At 45.6% G+C, this 21,399-nt stretch overlaps 1 protein-coding gene across 3 annotated transcripts in view; it reads left to right on the forward strand.

Annotated features, from left to right (window-relative positions):
• The window catches only part of ZC3H13 (zinc finger CCCH-type containing 13), a 532,845-nt gene that overhangs the window by 361,614 nt on the left and 149,832 nt on the right, over positions 1–21,399 (forward strand). For all 3 annotated transcript variants that reach the window (XM_069205400.1, XM_069205402.1, XM_069205401.1), the window contains exons 14-15: positions 13,803–13,906; positions 14,396–15,463. In XM_069205400.1, the coding sequence (XP_069061501.1) occupies positions 13,803–13,906; positions 14,396–15,463 (1,172 nt within the window). The remainder of the gene's footprint in view (positions 1–13,802; positions 13,907–14,395; positions 15,464–21,399) is intronic.

Genomic DNA, 21,399 nt, shown 5'->3' on the forward strand with positions numbered 1-21,399 from the left:
GGCTGCTTCAAAACCTCTGACTCCCTTTTTCACCTTTAAACCATCATCTTCCAGTGGGGGTAGAGTCTGCTGCTTTTGTACCAAATGGGAGACGATCACAGTAGTTCACTGGGAACTCTCTGCTTTCATGCCCTTTTTCCCATTGGACAAACACGCCTTGCCCCAAAATGTGCTTTTGGAGAGAGACTTCCTTTTCCTTCTGGCAAAGGGGCTCTAATGTAGTACTTCTCAGGGGAAAAAAAGGCAGAACATTCTATTCCCTGTGCTGCTTAACTCCCCAAAAAAGCAGAGGTCACAACTCTCTGACTTCTGAACTGGTTCCTTTGTGAGTTCAAAATGTTGTCCCTGAGACAAGTAAAAAGATCTTAAATGTTGGGGATTCAATCAATCAATTCTTTTTTTAGAGCAGGCTACTCACCCGTGAGGGTCTCAAGGTGCTTGGGGGCAGGGGGTTAAGGGGGGGGCAAGGAGGGTCACTGTCCGAACAACCATGTCTTGAGGTTATTTCTGAAGACCAGGAAGTCTTTGGTTTTGCGGAGGTTGGTGGGGAGGGAGTTCCAGGTTTTGGGGGCGAGGTAGGAGAAGGACCTGCCTCCTGTGGTGGTGCGTTGGATGCGGGGGACTGTGGCTAGGGCGAGATCGGCTGATCGGAGGTTGCAGGTGGGAGTGTGGAAGATCACTCTGTCGTTGACGTAGGTTGGGCCGGTGTTGTGGAGGGATTTGTGTGCGAGGATGAGGATCTTGAATGTGATTATCTTGTCTATGGGGAGCCAGTGAAGGGATTTGAGGTGTGATGAGATTCTCTGGAGTTTGAGTTTGAGTGTGGTGCCGGCGTAGAGGGTTACACCGTAGTCTAGTCTGCTGCTGATGAGTGCATGGGTAACTGTCTTCCTGGCCTCTGGGGGAATCCATTTGAAGGATTTTTTTTTTTTTTATTTTTTTTTAGAGTGCGGAGTGGTTGGAAGCAGGAGGAGGTTAGAGCATTGATTTCCTGTGTCATGGAGAGGGAGGGATCCAGGATGATGCAGAGGTTGCGTGCGTGGTTTGCGGGGCAGAGAGCGGGGGCCACCAGGAGTCGTCCATATGGTTTTGTTGGGGCCGAAGATGATCTCGGTTTTGTTGGAGTTAAGCTTGAGGTGGTTAGTTGTCATCCAGTTGGCGGTGTCGAGGAGAGCAGCGTGTACATTGGTTTTGGCGGTGGTGGGGTTGCGGGTGAGGGAGAGGATGAGTTGGGTGTCATCTGCGTAGGAGAGGATAGTGATTCTGTGTGAATGGAGGATGTTGGCTAGGGGGATCATGTAAATGTTGAAGAGTGTGGGGCTGAGGGAGGTCCCTTGGGGGACTCCGCAGATGATCTTGGTAGCTGTGGAGTGGAACAGTGGAAGGCGGACTCTCTGGTTCCGGTCGGTGAGGAAGGAGGTGAGCCAGTCTAAGGCTTAGTGGCAAATTGCTATGTTGTGGAGGCGTGTGCGGAGTGAGTGGTGGCAGACAGTGTCAAAGGCTGCGGAGAGGTCTAGGAGGATGAGTGCGACGGTCTCGCCTTTGTCGACTTTGGTCCTGATGATCTCAGTGCATGCGATGAGGGCGGTTTCCGTGCTGTGTTTCTTGCGGAACCCGGATTGTGAGGGGTCAAGAGTGTTGTTTTCTTCGAGGAAGTGGGATAGGCGGGTGTTGACTAGTTTCTCCGCAGCCTTGGCGGGGAAAGGGAGGGGGGAGATGGGGCAGTAGTTGGCGGAGTCGAAAGAGGAGTTGACTATGTCGTGGAGTATGGGGGCGATGGTTGGGCTGGCTTTGTTGTAGATGCGATGTGGACAGGGGTCAGAGGGGGATCCGGAGTGTATGGAGTTAATGTTTTTTTCGTTTTCTTCGTGTGTGGTGGGGGCCCAGGTGGTGAGTGTAGTGGGGGGGGGTCATGAGTGGGGGTTGAGTTGGGTGAGTGAGGGGTGTGTGTGGTGGGTGTGTGTGGTATGAAGCTGCTGTGGATGTCCAGGATTTTATGGTGGAAGTGGTTGGATAAGCGCGTCACATAGGGGCTGTGTGTGAGGGGTCTATGCTGCTGGCTTTGTGTTTGGCTAGTTCATTAATGATGGTGAAGAGTTCTTTGCTGTTTTGAGAGTTGTTGCCAAGGCATGTCTTGTAGTGATCTCTTTTGGCGGTGCGTATGAGTTGGTGATGGGTGCACATGGTGGCTTTGAGGGTGGAGAAGTTGGTTGTAGAGGGTTCTTGTCACCATATTTTCTACGCTTGGCGGCATTTGCACTTGGAGTCTTGGAGTTTGGGGGTGAACCATGGGGCGTTCTTGATGGCGATGTGTTTTCTGAGGGGGCTAGTGTGTCTGTGCAGGTAGTGATCCATTTTGAGAGGTTGTGTGCTTCTGCGTTGGGGTCGGTGTGTGGGGGTGGTTGTGAGCCAGTTGGGAGTTCAGGCGTTCTGTGGGGATCTTGTCCCACATGCGGTAGGGTGTGGTGTGTTGATGGTGGTGTGTGGGGGGTTTGGTGAAGGAGAAGAGGACGCAGTGGTGGTCAGCCCAGAGGAGTTCGGTGGTGTGGGTGTAGGCTATGTGTTGGCTTGATGTGAGAATTGCATGGAGCGTGTGTCCTGCTGAGTGGGTGGGTGCAATGACCAGTTGTTTGAGTCCGAGGTTGGTGAGTTTGTCTATGAGGGAGGTAGAGTTGTGGTCTTGTAGGTTCTCCAAGTGAAAGTTGAAATCACCGAGGAGGATGTAGTCTATGGGAGGTTAGGGCGTGCAAGCTGATGGTGTCGGCGATGGTGTTGCAGAAGGCAGGGCGTGGTCCTGGTGGTCTGTAGATTAGTGTACCTCTGAGGGTGGAGTTGTTGTTAATGTGGATAAGGAAGTGCATGTGTTCTGTGTTGTCGATAGTGTCTTGGGAGCTGGTGGTGACTTTGATGGTGTTTCTGTGTAGGATGGCAGTGCCACCACCTGGCCTGTTGAGGCAGTCTTTGCGTTGGAGTTTGTATCCCTTGGGGGTGGCGATGGCTATGTCGGGTTCTGAGGAGGGGTTGGTTCTCTGTTTCCGTGAGGAAGCCGATGTCAGGTGAGTGTGATGTGATGAGGTCCCAGAGTTCTATGGCATGTTTGTGAAGGGAGCGGGTGTTGAGGAGCAGGCAGCTGAGGTGGTTGTGGTGGGTAGTGCATGAGGGTGTTGTTGCGGGTGTGTTCTGGTTGTGGGGTGGTGTGCTGCGGCGCTGGTTGGTGGGGGCAGAGCAGGTGTGTGTTGCGTTGGGGGTGTTGTGTGTTGTCGGGGGTCGCTATGGTTGGTGTGTGGTGTGATGGATGAGGAGCAGGAGAAATGACAGGTGAGGCAAGTGAAGGGGCCATGAGTGTGTGTGGGGCTGGAAAGGGTGCAGGTGGGGCGAGGGCCTGGATTGAGTGAGTGGAATGTGAGGTGGGGGAGTAGGTTTGTCTGAGAGGGCCAGGGGGACTGGCACTCGATGCGATCTTGGTGTGGATGGGCGCAGACGGGCTTGCCTTTGTTGCGCCTTCGGTGTGCCAGGGCCGCGGCTGCCATAAATGGGGGGAAGGGCGGGAGTGGCAGCTGGGAGGAGGGAGGGCTGGACGAATGGGAAGGCTGGGGGGGTGGGACCGCAGGGGACGCAGTGGCTGGGGATTCTGAGAAGGAACAGGAACGGATGGTGAGGAGGAGGGGGGAGGCGGGAGGGGATTGGTTGGTGTCCCTGCACCTCTACAATGCCCACTTTCATCTTTAGTCACACCCCTCCACAGATGTCATCTGTGGTTAATTATGGGGTGCCAGTGTAGTTTATGACCCTGCTGTTCGACTGACAAATGTCCCATGTGTGTTTACAAAAAGTGCTGGCAGTTGTGGCTGCTTCACTGCAGAGGGCTCAGAGTCCATGTATTTTCGTACTTAGATGACCCTCTGGTGAAAGGAGAGTCCTTGATGCTGACCAAGCATCACCTCCAGTGGATGATGGCTTTTCTCCACGAGTTTTTACCATCAACACAGAAATGTCCATTAACCTTGTGTACAGAAGTTAACCCTCATAGGGGTGGTGTTGGACACGGCCCAACTGAAGGTTTTTCCTTCTCCGATGACAGTGGATATTCAGAAGATGATTCTGAGATTTCTGACTCTACCTTGGATACTCATTCTGCAGGTTTATCAGTATTTGCCCAGAACATCATGCTTCTGCCATGTTCCTTTCAGTGGTGCCCGAGGAAGCAGTGACAGCAACAAAAATGATTCAGATCCTGTTGGTGCACCTAGAACTGCACTGGTTTATGGACATATCTGTCTTCTTGTTTGGTCACATATGTAGATCCCTGCGACCTCAGGCTACTGTTGCCATGGGTGCCTCTTCGGAGGTCTCGAATACCTCTTCCATTGTGGGAAACATCATTCAGATTCTGTAAGGTAACACCATCGTGAACTAGATCAACAAGTGGAATGGAAGTCTTGGACTGTGTGTTGGGTAACATTGAGCCTTTGTAAGTGGGCACATCGCTGAGGCATGTTGCTCAAAGCAACTTTTCTTGCAGGCTTTCAGTATGGGGCTGAACACTGTTTTGCCTTTTCCGTAAGGATCATGAGTGGGAACTGCACTCCGAGGTGATGGTGCTGATCTCCGAAATGTAGTTTCTTTTTGTGGATCTTCTTGCCACAGCCCAGAACAGACAGTGCCTTCTTTTTATGCCATACACTGCCTGATTCCCTTGGGGATGCCTTCAGGTTCAGATGGTCTCAGGGTACATTCGGCTTCTTTCGACAAGAGGCTCAAGCACAGCTAACCTACATCGCCTTCAACTGGATTCAGAGGACGTGGTATTGAGGCTCTTTTGGCATTCCACAGTCAGTCACCTGTTTTTTTCCAGTACATGAATAACCTACTCTCACAGCAGGCTGGTCAGATCCTTCACCCTAATTGCCATGGATCCATGGACCGGAGTGGAGGCACATAACTGGTTTTATGTAGACAGTCTGTGCTCAGTAAGGACATGTAGGTGGGAGTACGACTGGAGGCCCCTCTGTTTCTGTGAGACTAGGTGGCGCTCAAGAGCCACCTGGCCGTATCTTAAAAATCAGCAGCATCGCCTGTTTATTGACCTCTATTTGCAGTGGAGTAGAGAGCGTCCAATTGATGATGAGGCTTTAAGTGGAAAGAGGTGGGGCAATGGGTCCTTCAGATTGCTGACTGCACGGCTTCTTGTCTGACTTCATGTGGCAAGGGTTGTAGGGGGACGTTGAATCCCACTCTGTCTTCATGAGCCTGTAGAACAATTAGAATTTCATCTTACTCTAGGAGTTCAGGTGGGACAGATTTGGCAAAGAAACAGCCTCTTGACAGATCAGTCGTACAACCTGGACAGGAGCAAGAACTTAAGTTCAAGCTCAACCTCTTAGGTTTGGCGCTATATAGCTTTGCCTCCTGCAGTCTGATAGCCTTCAGGCACATTTGAGTGCACTTCTTGCACAGCTTAGGGTTGTGTCCGGAGCCCAAGCACCAGAGAAACACATTGTGGGGGTCCATGACTTGTACCTGCTTCATGGTATGGAGTGAAACCTGCCATTTATTAGCCAGTCATTTCTTCTCCAGTGCATCTGTAGAAAAGTCGTAGTCATCAGAAGACTGGCCGGTTGGGAGCAAAAACACATCGGCACCAAAATAAAAAGCTAACATCAACGTGAAGGTGTGCTTCTTTGTTTCAGGGCAGTGCGCGGTCGCCACATAGTCACAGGGCGCCACTTAGCAATGCACAGGAAAAAACTGCTTGAAAATCTGCTGATCCAGTCACACCCCTGGTAATATTTTAAAGGTGTTGAATCTGTGGTTAAATTATCCTCCAAAAAGATTGCTAAGGAAAGTAATGTGTAGATTTCTTTAGCACCTTCTACTATTAGTATGGCATAGAAGTGCCTTATCAGTTGTAGGAGATATTTATAATTAATTCATAATCCCTACAACAGTCACTCTCACACAAAGAGGAGAGAGGGAGCTTCTCAAAATCAAAAATGGAAATAAACAAATCTATGTTCTGTAAATAAAAAATAAACCGGAAATGTAGACGATAATTAGAGTCCACAAAACATCTGCATTATGAGGAAGGCAAGTCCTTAAAGAAGTTAAGTTGGCAAAGCTTGGTGAAAGAAATGAGTCTCTCACAATTTTGAAAGAAAATGTGGTTTGGAGCACGAAGACTTGAAATGGAGCATTCCAGAAAGTAAGCCAGTGTGAAACAAGCATTGGCAAAGCCAGTAGGCCTTGGAAATGTTTTGTAGCCATGCTGTACAGCAAAGCAGATGTTTTACAGTGTGGCTCAAACCAATTTGAGAAAGCGTTGTGACGCAGCCAGAGAATCTTTTTTTGTTTTTTTTGTTTTAGTGCCTAGGCACTGGATGCATCATAGTCCGTATGCAAATATATATTTCTTTTAGCCACACTGCATATAGCATGGCTACAAAACATGCCAAAATCAGCAATGTCCATGCTGTATAGCATGAACAAAAGACCACAGTGGAGCCTCTAGTCTAAAAGGCAAGACCTTTTGATTTTGCCAGTGCTTATTAGGTCTCAATACCCCTGTCATTCTGAGCAAATCTGTTAAAAATTTAATTTGACGAAAAATCATATCACATAAAAAAAAAAAGCAATTGCGCCCATGTGCATGTCTTAGTGAAAATACATTAGGAAACAGATAGCATCTGTTGTCACAGTCAAAGCACATAACATTTATTTCCAAGGCGAAAAGGGCTTATTTGATGTGGGTCTGGCATAGTAAAGTGTAGCTCAAAATGGCAAAGTGTAGTAAAATGTAAAGTAGTACCTCAATCACAGTGTGATCAGCGGAAGGATAGCAATGAAGCCGAAGCATCAGTACTTGGTCCATTCTCCAGCTAAAAGAAGAGGCAATGAAGCCAGTACACTGGCCAATTTGAAGGCGGTAAATAGGAGTGACAGTGAAGCCAACAAATGTTAAGCAATGGATGGGCTGCAAGCCCCTTTTAGTATAAAATCTCTCTCAAGGATGAACACATGCAAATGTGCAGTTGCAGGCAAAACTTTAAAAAGCACACCCGAGTACCCCACAGTGGTCAGGCTCAGCAGTGTCCATCAGCCACAATGATTTGCCTTAGTCGAGATGATGCAGATTGTCCACAGGTTCTGAAAAGTGATAGTGATGAGCCCAAAAAAGGTACTAAACCGCAAATAACTCCACTGACTTCTTTCCAGGTTCATATACAGATTGTTTTAACGGTAGGTAATTCTCTTTCCTTCTTGTTAGTTGATGAATTTAAAGTTAAACTCCTCATTCTGTATTTCACAATATCAGTGTCTGATCTTTTCCCTATCTCGACTGTTTACTTTCTCCATAAACTGACTTAGCTCCTGACTGGTTGGCTGCTTAGTTCCATTTTGCACAACTGTGTCAAACTCCATAGATAATGATTCCGTTTTAGTTGTCTTATTAAGGTAGTTTGTCCTGAGTACTTTCCCCAAAGTTATCAGTCTGTTAGCATTCCTTTATATAGTGCTGGGTTTCAGAGCACTATGGTTAAACAGTAGCGACAATCTCCATTACCTTACTCTTTGGCAGTTTCTTCACCCCTATGCTCTGAGTACATCTCTGTGCTTTTTAAAAGTTCAATGAGGGATTGAAATACTGAAGCCACAGTTGCCGGCTCAGTTCAGTTTGAATGTTGCTCAAGCCCTGATTATCCAGCAGACTGTACAGTTCTTGGTGGCTGCTAGTGTTCTGGTTATGTTAGTTTATAAAAAAAATGATGTAGAGCCTGTAGCCACTCTATGAAATCACTGGACAGGTGATCATGGAGAAATAAAACCTTCAGCTGCCTTCACTCTCACTAGGACACTGTACATTCAAGAATAAAGTTGAAAGATTATTCAAATCACAGTACTTATTAGGGCAGATAAATATATAGAGGCAGCCCACCTGCTCTATATTCTCATTGAATCAGTATCTGCAAGCCATTTCTCTCAATGACACTTTTAATGGAAAGAACATGGTGGCTGATCCCAGGGGCTGAGACTGTGGAGCTCTCTAAAACCAAGCCAAAGTGTCCCAGCAGGAAAAATATGTTCACGAATCTCTTCAGTGAAAGGGAATGAATGTTGAATGTCATCACAAAACAACCTTTCTAATTTTGAAAAACTCTGGAATAAACATCAGAAATATGTTAAATGGATAGTAGGGTAACAGAGTTCTAGTACTGAAATATACATTCACATTAAAACTAAATTACTGTTGTGTAAGTGGCTATCTATTGAATGCATCACTTATTTACTTTACAATACAACTATTTTGGAAACCTTTTACACAAAGTATTTGTACAAGTAATTACAAAGTGAAAATGTAAGGTGGTGGTTTGAAGATTCGGTAGAAGACATGCTCCAGCCTACAGTTTCCACCCTTCTCCCAAGTCTACCAGCTTCCTACAATGATACTAACAGTGTATTATGTGTCTGATAGTGACATATAGTTGCAGGTTCCTTACCTTAAAATTTCCCCCAGGTGTCAGGCATTTTTTTGGCTATTTGGGGCAGTTCGCGCTTAGGCCCTCATAAAATTTTGTCCACATAAACTACCCACACCACATTTGCGGCCTTTTTTCCAACATCCTAGGGATTCTAGAGGTACCCAGAGTTTGTGGGCCCCCCTGAAGGAGACCAAGAAATTAGCCAAAATACAGCGAACATTTTTTTTATAATTTTTTTTTTTAATGGGGAAAAAGGGCTGCAGTAGAAGGCTTGTGTTTTTTTTCCCCTGACAATGGCATCAACAAAGGGCTTGGGGTACTAAAATCACCATCTTCCCAGCTTTCAGGAACAGGCAGACTTGAATCAGAAAACCACATATTTCAACCCAATTTTGGCACTTTACTGGGACATACCCGATTTTTACTATTTTTTTGTGCTTTCAGCCTCCTTCCAGTTAGTGACAGAAATGGGTGTGAAACCAATGCTGGATCCAAGAAAGCTAAACATTTCTGAAAAGTAGACAACATTCTCAATTCAGCAAGGGGTAATTTGTGTAGATCCTCCAAGGGTTTCCTACAGAAAATAACAGCTGAAATAACAAAATATTGAAATTGAGGTGAAAAAAACTGCCATTTTTCTCCACGTTTTGCTCTGTAACGTTTTCCTGCTATGTCAGATTTTTGAAAGCAATATACTGTTACGTCTGCTGGACTCGTCTGGTTGTGGGGCTATATAGGGCTTGTAGGTTCATCAAGAACCCTAGGTACCCAGAGCCAGTAAATGAGCTGCACTTTGCAAAGGGTTTTCATTCCATGCCGGTTATACAGCAATTCATTTGCTGAAATATAAAGAGTGAAAAATAGGTATCAAGAAAACCTTTGTATTTCCAAAATGGGCACAAGATAAGGTGTTGAAAAGCAGTGGTTATTTGCACATCTCTGAATTCCGGGTGCCCAAACTAGCATGTGAATTTTAAGGTATTTCTCAAACAGATGTCTTTTTTGTACACACTGTCTTACATTTGGAAGGAAAAAATGTAGAGAAAGAAAACGGGCAATAACACTTGTTTTGCTGTTCTGTGTTCTCCTAAGTCTCCCGATAAAAATGGTACCTCACTTGCATCGGTAGGCCTAATGCTCCGGACAGGAAACGCAACATGGACACTTCACATTTTTACATTGAAATCTGACGTGTTGTTTTGCAAAGTCCCCTAGCTGTAGATTTTGGCCTCTAGCTCAGCGGGCACCTACCAAACCTGTGCATTTTTTTAAACTAGACACCTAGGGGAATCCAAGATGGGGTGACTTGTGGGGCTCTCACCAGGTTCTGTTACCCAGAATCCTTTGCAAACCTCAATGTGGCCAAAAAAACACTTTTTCCTCACATTTTGGTGACAACGTCCTGTAATCGGAGAGGAGCCTCATATTTCCTTCCACACAGAGTTCTCCCAAGTCTACTGATAAAAAAGGTACCTCACTTGTGTGGGTAGGCCTAGCGCTTGCGACAGGAATGCCCCAAAACACAACATGGACACATCAGTTTCCCAAAGAAAACAGAGCTTTTTTTTGGAAAGTGCCTAGCTGTGGATTTTGGCGTCTAGCTCAGCCAGCACCTAAGGAAACATACCATACCTGTGCCTTTTTGAAAACTAGACACCTAGGGGAATCCAAGATGGGGTGACTTGTGGGGCTCCCACCAGGTTCTGTGACCCAGAATCCTTTGCAAACCTCAACATTTGGCCAACAAAACACTTTCCTCATATTTTGGTGATAGGAAGTTCTGGAATCTGAGAGGAGCCGCAAATTTCCTTCCACCCAGCGTTCCCCCAAGTCTCCCGATAAAAATGGTACCTCACTTGTGTGGGTAGGTCTAGTGCCCGCGAAAGGAAATGCCCCAAAACACTATCAAGACACATCAGAATTATCAAATACAAAACTACCTGGGGGGGGGTGCACCTGAGTTTTTGGTCCTGGGTTCAGCAGCCATCTAGGGAAACCTTCCAAACACAGACATTTCTGCCAACTAGACACCCGAGGGAGTCCATGTAGGTGTGACTTGTGTGGATTCCCCAGTGTTTTCTTACCCAGGATCCTCCGCAAACCTCAATTTTAGCTAAACCAAAAACCCCACATTATTCCCACGTTTCTGTGTGGGATCACCGCACCGGGACAAATGTCCTACCACTCAACGTTCCCCTCAGTCTCCCGGTAAAAATGATACCTCACTTGTGTAGGTGGGCCAAGTGCCTGTGACAGGGAAGAGCCAAAAACATGTCAAAATTGAGGGGCAACCAAAGCGGGTCCAAAAGGGCAGTTTGAAAAAAAACATTTTTAGGCTGACAAGTGGGGCAGAATTGTTATCGTTATAGATGAGACAATACTGGGTGAGAGGAATTTGGTGGATTCCTGCAGATTCCGGAAGGTTCCATCACAAAAATGTCTAATTTCCAGCGAAGTTGGAGGTTTGCAGGGCATTAAGGGTAAGAAAATGGTGTGAGGTGCATTTGAAGCACACCAACCTGGACCCACCCAGATGTTTAGTTTTAAGATGTGTCTAGGTCTTGTGGATTTTTCTACATGGCATCGTCCAAAGTCGAAAAAGTGCAGCCCTCACCATTCCAAGTGGGACGATTTTGAGAGTTAGCCAATCTCTCATGGTCCAAATGTAAAACCCAAAATTATCAAATGTCCTCTTGCTTGTCATGGGATAAGATGTTTTAGTGTGCTGGGGGGGAGCTGAAAGACTGTTACCCCCTTCAGTTGGGATGGGGGCATAACCATGCCCACACTGGTTGGTAGCCAACACCACACTATTTTTTTGTTTTGTTTTTTTAATTCCCTGGCATCTAGTAGACTTTCTACCCCTCCCCCCCCCCTACATATAAAAATCAAATTAGCTCTGGTGTCTAGCGGTTTCTGCGACCTGCCCCCCGGGGGGCAGAAATGGCCTAAAAATAATTTCCCCCCCCCTTGGGGAGGGGCACTTGCCTAAGCTCCCCTTTTTCAATTACAGAAAAAAAAAATCCCTGTGTCTAGTGGGCATTTCTGCTGCCCGATCACATTGCGATCGGGCAGCAGAAATGCTGAGAAAGACATCAAAGGAAAGGCCTTTCCTTTCTTTTGATGCCTTTCTTGGCCCCTCCATGTCATCAGAGGGGTGGGGGGTCACTAGCGCTTCCCCTGAGGGTCCCTATCTGGACGTAGCAGTTACGTCCTTGGCATCCGAGCGGTGCTGTCCAGGAATGTAACCATTGCATCCAGGGCAACCGAGGGGTTAAAGGCCTTACCCATATGTTAACTCCTTCTCCATTCATTATGCCCCAATGGGACTTTAAATTAGTTCTGACATTCTTGATGTGTGCTCTTTTCGAGCCTCTCCACAATTGTCCTCTAAGGCCTTCCTTGTGGCCATTAAATTTCCCCGCAGAGTGAGCTTGCTTGCATGCATTGTCATCTAAGCCACTTTATCTTTCCATCTATCCTGACAAAGTGGTGCTTTGCACACTGGTCTCCTTTCTCCTGAAAATGGCTACGCTCTTCGATGTAGGCCAATCTATCACCTTGCCTACCTTTTACGACCCTCTCATCCTTCTAAGGAAGAGGAGAGACTCCACTGTCTGGTCCCAAAAAAAAGCATATTAGAGAGTTCCGGTGGATGATCAACTCTTTCTTGGTTATGAGGGTGCGAAGAGAGGTCGCACAGTGCAGAAGAGAACCTTCTCCAGATGGGTCGTACTCTGCATTAAAATGTGCTACGCATTGGCTAAGAAGCAATCCCCTGAGAGCATGCGTGCTCATTCTACCAGAGCTAAAGCTGCAGCCACTGCATTAGCATACGGAGTTCCAGTCCTGGACATCTTTCAGGCAGCAACGTTGGCATCCCTGCACACGTTTACCAAACACTACCGCCTGGACAGTCAATTTTGTAGGGATGGGCACTTTACCTGTTCGGTCCTGCAGGACTTTCTGGTGGGTGTCTTGGTTCGCAGACCCACCTCTGGGGATGGTATTGCTTGGGTATTTATTCTAAGGTAAGCAATCTGCAACTAGATGTCTCTTTCAGATGGGCAAGTTACTTACCTTCGGTAAAGTCTTATCTGGTGGAGACAGTACCTGGTTGCAGATTCCTTACTGATTCACCCATCCTCCCTGCTCTGCGAACTGATTTCTAGGGACAGACACTTGCTTCCCTTTCAGGGCCCTAGTTTTGATGCAACAGAGGTCAGTGTTTTTCATGGCTCTGGGCTTCTGGCATGGAGAGTCATGAAAAGAAACAGACGACAACGTGCCGGGGCGGCGCCTATATAGAACCTGCAACATCATATCCAGTGCGCGCGATTAACACCACCTAAATGTGTGCAGGGGTACTGCTTGAGGAAAAATCTCCAGCTCCAGTCTGACACCTGGGGGAAATTCTAAGATAAGGAATCTGCAACTAGATATTGTCTTTACCAGATAAGGTGTTACCGTAACTTGTCCATTTAGAATTCACATGGACAGCTGATAAAGTATTATTGGAACTTTCAAAAATGTATTTTAAAATATTTTGAACAACCATTGACTTTTGCACTTGATTGAAAAAATCTAAATATTTTCTTAAATTCTTGTCCTTATCAACAAATTGAAATAATCTGCTCTATGGCATGTCGGAGTGCTGTTTTATTGTGTGTTCGATTGACAGTATTTCTTCACTTATACTTGAGGGTTCCCTGAAATTTATGAACTGCAGCCCTCCCTCCTTTCATTCTTGGGAGTGTGGATAACAGTTCAGTCTATCTCTCACTTGAGGGTCATCAATCCGTATAGGATTTGGGGGTTAATAACCATAGTTTTCGCCCTCTGCACCTCAACCACCTGTTCATTATGTAGCTAGGTGGACTTTGGAAAACAATGGCTGGTGGCAGTTCTTGCTGTCCATCGGGAGAGTTATGTCTGCCTGCTCTTCATTTTTGCATGCTTCCATTTGTCTACCCTCTTTTAAAGTGAGCAGCTGTGCTGCGTTCAACACTTAACACTGTTGTGGGCTTCATGTAGCCATCGACCAGAGCATGGCAGGACAAGATGTGGCGACAGTCTGAAGGTGTGAAAGCAAGCACTGCTCTCAAATGAAATAAGTAAACAAAAATTAAATTGTGCACAAGAAATGGTATCCTTGTGTAGTGTACGAGAATTCCAACAGGACTAATTGTATATTCTTCACAAGATGGAATTGTTTAGTTTACTTTGCTTTTCCTTATTGTTAATAGAATTATCATGAACACTTTTTAATGGGCAATCCTCATTAAATGGCTTGAACTTGAAAATAATGTTGTTTTTCCGATAAAGGAAACGTCACAGGAATGAAAACAGCCTAAGTCCACGCCCGTCACCCAAACGGCGCCGTGACCAATCACCTGATAGTGATGCCTACAACAGCGGAGATGAGAAAAGTAAGTATTTGCTGTAACATCTCTGACCGCATCAGAATTTGAATATAGCTGCGGTAGTGAGCTGAATCGATTTGAAGAGTGCGCATTGCTTTTCTGTAAAAATAAAAAATAAAATAAAAATTGACATTTTAAAGTTATTATGCATTTTTTTAAGAATTAAATATAGGAGTTGTGAGAAAAGGGCAACTTTCTAGGATAACAGGCTGATTTAAGCACGCCAGAAAGAAGGTAGGGGTCTTTTTATTGTGAAGTTCAGAAGTATGAAACTAGAAAGCTATCTATGTGTGGCTGCTTAAGGAATAAAGATTATCATAGTTGTGAAAGTAGTATTCCGATATTTGCTGTTGTACATTTAAAACTATATGAAGGAGGGTACACGATTTAACAAGACAGTGATCATTCCAAAATGATCACTTTGTTTCATCATTCTCAGAGTTTTTGTTTTTTGGTGTGCTTTGTGAAATAAAATTAATACTTTTTTCTCTATAGATGAAAAGCACAGACTGTTGAGTCAAGTTGTCCGACCTACAGAATGTCGGTCTCTCAGTCCCCCTCATCTTACTGAAGACAGATCTACGAGGTGGAAAGAGGAAAAGAGAGAACCTGAGAAAAGGGATATTTTAAAGCGCTTTGAAGAACAAGAGATCAAAGAAAGAGTTTGCAGTGCAGTAGAGAGGCAGAAAGAACATGTCGTGGAAGCAGCTGAGATTTCTAAGATCAAGGAATCAGAATCTGCAGTTCGTATCAAGACTGAGGAGCAGGATACTTCTGAGCGATTGCATGAGGAAATTAAAAAAAGATCTAAAGGACAGAAAAAAGCAATGAAAAAGAAAAAGGACGAAGAAGTGCCCTTAGAAAAGCGAAGCCCTGAGTTGGTTACAGAAGAAGTGGTAGCCTTTTCACCTAAAAAAGGTCAGAAAAAGAAAAGTGCTGATAGGAAGCGTAAAAGGTCTAGAGGGGATTCTGATGTTTCAGATGAGGAAGTGACCCAGCACAGTAAGAAGAAGAAAGGCCCTCGGACACCACCGGTGACTGCAGCAATTGTTGTGGCTCCAGTACCTGCTCTGGTAGTCGGACCAGCTGTAAACATAATAAAAGAGGAGCCAGTTGAAGTTGTTCTTGAGAAAGCTGTAGTGGAAATAGCCCAAGAAAAGGAAACAAACTTCAGTGATTGGTCAGATGATGAGGTCCTTGAACGTGGAGAGATTATTGTTCCAGAACGAATACCTGAAGAATCTATTACGAAGCCCACCCAAAATAAACTGGAAGTAACAGAGCCACCACCTGCTGTTGTTGAGGAGTTGCCTCTTCGGAAGCCTGCTGATCAGAAACGCAGCAGTAGCATTTGTAGCAATCAGAGCAGGGCCTCAAGTCGCATGCGATCACCCTCAAATGAGTCTGCTCATCGCAGTGGCGATGATCAGACTGTCAGAAAAAAGACCATACATGGTAGCTCCAGGGACCGAGAACGAAATAGAAGCATGGAAAAAACAGGGGAACGCAAGTCCAGAATAGACCAGCTGAGAAGAGGGGAGCCAAGTCGTAGCACGTCTTCAGGTAATTTCGATGAAACGATTTGTCTTCATTTTGGCAAACAAATCGTAATATCTTTTCTTGTTGTTTATTGAAAAGACAAGCAGACTATTGGAGTTGAAGATACATTTTCTTTGAAAGTATCTTATTGCAGCGCCAGCTCTCTACTTGTGTTTTAGGACATTATTTGCAAAGATATTTATTGGCTGGGGACATCAGCATACTTCTGCCTTGATCCTTTTTTAACTCTGCAGCATAAGATATGATGCCCTCTTCCATCCTTCTGAGCAGTTAATAGTTTGTCTGATATGTCACAATTAATTTCTTTCTTCTTACTGGTCCACACCTCCGAAGCTAACATATGTGGTTCCTGAGGTCTTCACTAAGACCTGTGCCGGTCAGTGTACATGGCCCACCCTTTAGTTGAGATCGTCCAGTCCTACGGCTTCAGTATCCTCTCCATCCAGATCATAGTCTCTATCTCCAACAGCCTGATGGAAACGTGGGTCAAGTTCCTCTCCTGTTTGTCGGACATTGGCCATTGGATATAAGTGAACTGTTTAATATTAAATGGAGACAACACAAAGGTACTCATGTTTGGTAATACCAATCTGGTCCTCCTAATAAGGGCTGGCTGATTTTGGCAGTACACCAGTACCTGCTGAATTCGTCACATTCCTGAGTTTAGTTCTTGATAAAAGACCTTATTATGACTGCACAAGTGAACAACACACCTGCATCTTGTTTTGCCTTAATTTAATTCCTATGTAAAGTATTCTTCTGTCTCTTTATCGAGCAGGCAAACAATTGTTCAAGCACTGATCACCTTGTGGTTTGGATGCAGGAGTTCTTCTTAAGTGGGCATTCCCCAGTGACTCGTAGTCTCCAAGTGTTCCAGAACATGGCTGCCATTCTTGTCCTGAAATCTCCGGTTTGTTCTCCCATCTCTAAACATCTTACAGTACTGCACTTGCTCCTGATTCATAAACGAGCTTTATTCAAGACCCTCTACTTTGCTCATAAAGTGATATACAGTGTGGGACCAGTCTGCCTTAACAAGAAATTCCCTTTGCACCTTTCTGCGTGTGATTTTTGCTCACCCAGGCTCTACCTGACTTGTGTCCCTTGCATTGCTCTCACCAGATCTGGCGAGTGTTCTTAGTTTCCTGGCTACAAAATTCAGTAACCTGTTTTTCTTACATGTTCTAAGAGGCTTCTCCAGTGAGTTTCTCGTGAGCTAATGATAGCTATCCCACCTACCTCTAGGTGGCAGCCCAGCCTATTAAACTAGAAGTGTTTTCTTGGTTGAATGAATAAATGTATAGCTACATTGAAAAGTGTGCATTTGAGACGAACATGTTTGTATTTTCCGGAACTCATAAGCTGATGTATAGAGAAAAAAATGTTATTTTTAAAAAATATATTAAAAGCTGATATTTGACTGATAAATCATGCTCTGTTGAGGGAACTTATTACTGATATTATTAACTTGGCGCCAAGGGCATTGCAGCTATGGCTTTTATGTATTACCCGTGCAGAAGCATTCCACGCTGATAAAGCAGTTTTTACTTTACTGGTGGGTCGGGAAAATCTGACAAAGATGCCTTTTAATTCCGTGTTTATTTTGACACATTAGTGGATGATTCAAAGACAGAGGTCAAATGTGTTAGGCTGTGTCTTCTGAAAATCGCAGCAACCGAGCCCATGGGGGTGGGGGGGGGGGGGGTGGGGTGGGGGAGAGGGCTGCAGCAACCGAGCCCACCGTGACATCTGATGAAGTCAGCACGCAATCAATCTCTGACCTCATCAGAGGTTGCCCCCATCATGCTGGAAGCTCAGCTTACAGCGCCATCAGAAGAGAAATACTTGCATTTATCTTCTGATCGAGGGTGGGGTCAGGCATAGAGACAGGAAAGGCCTTTCCTTTCATGTCTGTCTGAGCATTTCTGCAGCCCGATCGCTTTACGATCGGGCTGCAGAAATACCCACTAGACACCAGGGAGTTTTTTTTCATGTTTACAATAAAGGGGAGCAACCCCTTAGGCAAGGGTCACTCCCCTGGGGGCAAATTGTTTTTAGGCCATTTCTACCCCCCTTTGGGGCAGATCGGCCTATTTGTTTCAGGCCAATCTGTCCCCAAGGGGGGAAGAAACCACTAGACACCAGGGATTTTTCTTTTTGTACCAATTTCACACAATGGTGTGATCCCTTAGGCAAGGGTCGCTCCCCTGGGGGCAAATTTATTTTAGGCCATTTCTGCCTCTCTTGAGGGCAGATCTGCCTATTTCTGTTACACAGATGTGTCCCTGGGGGGGGGCAGAAACCACTTAGGCACCAGGGATTTGTGTGTGTGTGTTTGGGGGGGGGGGGCAAGGGTCGCTTCCCATGGGGGCTCATTACTGTTGGCCGTTTCTGCCCCCCTTGGAGGCAAAGTTGTTCTGCCCACCGGTAGGCAGATGGGGCAATTACCCCCGATCTACCCCCCAGTGCGTGTTTTGGGGCATTTCCTGTTACGGGCACACAAGTGAGGTACCATCTTTATTGGGAGACCTGGGGGAACGCTAGGTAGAAGGACGTTTTTTTGGCTCCCCTCAGATTCCAGAACTTTCCATCACCAAAATGTGAGGAAAAGGTTTTCTTTACACATTTTTAGGTTTGCAAAGGATTCTGGTTAATAGAACCTGATGAGAGCCCCGCAAGTCACACCATCCTGGGTTCCCCTAGGTGTCTAGTTTAAAAAAATGCACAGGTTTGGTAGGTTTCCCTAGGTGCCAGCTGAGCTAAAGGCCAAAATCCACAGCTAGGCACTTTGCAAAAAAAAATGTCAGTTTTCTTTGGGAAAATGTGATGTGTCAATGTTGCGTTTCCTGTCGCGGGCATTAGGCCTACCCACACAAGTGAGGTACCTTTTTTATCGGGAGACTTGGAGGAATACCAAATAGAAGAACAAATGTAATTGCCCATTGTGTTTCTCTACATTTTTTCCTTTCAAATGTAAGACAGTGTTTAAAAAAGACATCTGTTTAAGAAATGCCCTGTTATTCACATGTTAGTTTGGGGACCCTGGAATTCAGAGATGTGCAAATAACCACTGCTCCTCAACACCTTATCTTGTGCCCATTTTGGAAATACAAAGGTTCCTTGATACCTATTTTTCACCCTTTGTATTTCAGCAAATTAATTGCTGTATACCCAGTATACAATTAAAGCCCATTGCAAGGTGCAGCTCCTTTGTTGGCTCTGAGTACCTAGGGTTCTTTATGAAACTACAAGCCCTATATATCCCTGCAACCAGAAGAGTCCAGCAGATGTAACGGTGTATTGCTTAAAAAAATCTACCATAGCTGGAAAAAGTTATAGAAGAAAACGTGGACAGAAATGGCTGTTTTGTTCACCTCAATTTCAATATTTTTTTATTTTAGCTGTTATTTTCTGTAGGAAAACCTTGAAGGATCTACACAGATGACCCCTTGCCGAATTCAGAATTTTGTCTATGTTTCAGAAATCTTTAGCTGTCCGGGATCGAGCAGTGGTTTCACACCCATTTGTCAGTAACTGAAAATAGGCTAAAAGCTCAAAATGGGGTATGTCCCAGAAAAATGCCAAAATTGTGTTGGAAACTATGGTTTTCTGATTCACGTTTGCCTGTTCCTGAAAGCTGGGAAGATGGTGATTTATCACCGCAAACCATTTGTTGATGCCGTTTTCAGGGAAAAAACGCAAGCTTACTTCTGCAGCCCATTTTTCCAATTTTACGTGTATTTTGACTAATTTCTTGGTCTCTTTCAGGGGAACCCACAAACTCTGGGTACCTCTAGAATCCCTAGGATGTTGGGAAAAAAGGACGCAAATTTGGCGTGGGTGTGGACAAAAAGTTATAAAGGCCTAAGCGCGGACTACCCCAAATAGCCAAAAAAAGGCTTGGCACAGGAGGGGGAAAAGGCCTGGCAGCGTAGGGGTTAATAGAATCAAAACAGAGCAAGGCCCTTTACTTTGTGTTGCACAAATGATAAACATTAACAGACAGCTAATTTCCACGCATTTTAATTTGTGTGCTGTATACGTTTATCAGTAAAACTGTATGTCTTTGCAACTTTAATGGCTATTTCAATGGAAAATATGCTGTCTATAAATGTGTAACAGGAGGCCCAAGCCTTTGAGGCTCACCACTAAGTGTTGCAGTTCCTGAAGGGTGAAGTGTGAATCAACTCCACCCAAAGCATGCTTTGTTCCTGACCCCTGAGAGCACCCATGTGGGGGTCAGAAATGTGTCTGTTAGTGGCATGCTGGCATAGACCAGTCAGCCCTACACTAGTGGGTTGGGTAAAATACATAGGGCATCTCCAAGATGTCCTCTGTGTGCATTTTACCATACATCCAACACTGGCATCAGTGTGTGTTTATTACAAAACTTCCCAGTCTTCAGTGAAGCCATTGTGGAGCCGATGTACTTAATATGGCCACACTGCACTTACAATTTCTATGAATGGACCTAGGCACTGTAGGGACATATTGCTCACCTGTGGCATAGTGCACCCTGCCTAAGTGCTATAAGACATGCTAGAGAGGTGACTTACCTATGCCACAGGCAGTGGCTTTGTGGGTATAGCACCCTGGGAGGGATGCCAAGTCGCTTTACCTTTTTCTCCCCACCATCACACACAGTCTGCAATGGCAGTGTGCATATGTTTTGTGAGGGGTCCGTTATGGTGGTACAGTTCATGCTGCAGCCCGTAGGGACCCTCCCTGGCCACAGAGCCCTTGGTACCACTGCTACCTTTTACAAGGGACTTAGCTATGTGCCAGGGGTGTGCAAATTGTGAAGACAATGGTACAGTTTAGGGAAGAACACTGGTGCTGGGGCCTGGTTAGCAGGATCCCAGCACACACTCGGTCAAGTTAGCTTGCAATTGCCTTACCACTCTTTTACTTGGTGCTTTCTGCTGGAAAGACCACTTACTAGTTAGGTTTACAGTTATACCTAGTAACAGGGATAGTTTCTTAAAATTTGGGCCTGGCATAACCTCTGCTCCAAACTTCTATAAAAAGAGCCTAAACGTTAGGGAGTTTAGGCACCCCCTACACCACTCTAACATGTCTTCAGTGCCTAGCACATCTCAGAACATGGATTCTCCCTATGAGGATCTCACATTCCAGGAACTGAGGGAAGTGTACAAGAGCAAGAACCTGAAGAGAGGGAGGAATCCTAATAAGACTCTGCTTCTTGGCCTGCTCCTCCAGGATTACCAGGACCAAGCTGATAGCCAGGAGGAGAAGGAGGAAGAAGAAAAGGTTAATTCCCCCCACCTCCTCCCAGTGCTAGAAAGGGAGGATCTGAACACTGAGTAGGGTCCTCCCAGAGGATCACATGGTCTCTAGTAAACACCCTAGTGTAGCTGTGAGCACTACAGGTAGTGCCAAAGGTGGCCATGTCAGAAGGCTCACTTTTGTTCCAGGGGACTAGTGCAGAGGGTTACCACAAATAGGGACAGATCCTCATCCTGCCATTCATGTCACCTCTGTATCAGAGGTGACAAACTGCTCAACTCCTGATGACTCCTCAGATAGGCAGCTTAGGAAACTAAGGCTGGTTGAGCCCAGGCTGATGCTGCAGCAGCAACAGCTAGCCCTAGACAGGGAGGCCTTGGCAGCGGGGGAGAGAGAGAGAGAGAGAGAGAGAGAGAGAGAGAGAGAGAGGCAGGGATTGGGGTTAACACCCCATGGTGGGAGCAGCAACCTTGGTTTCAGGGAACCTATGGGCAGGGAGGACTCTTTTTATTCCAGAAATCTTAGTAAGGGTGTGCCCCCATACAAGGTGGGAGGTGACATCCAGAAGTGGTTTGCTTCTCTGGAGAGGAACTCCAGAGGGTCCCCCAGTGACAGTGGGCTGCTATTCTTTGGTTCTCCTTCTCTGACAAGGGTAGGGATAGATTTCTTACTGTCATCGGAGGATGCTGATA

Source organism: Pleurodeles waltl, chromosome 8 (genome assembly GCF_031143425.1).
Source record: "Pleurodeles waltl isolate 20211129_DDA chromosome 8, aPleWal1.hap1.20221129, whole genome shotgun sequence".
Classification (NCBI taxonomy): Eukaryota; Metazoa; Chordata; class Amphibia; order Caudata; family Salamandridae; genus Pleurodeles; species Pleurodeles waltl.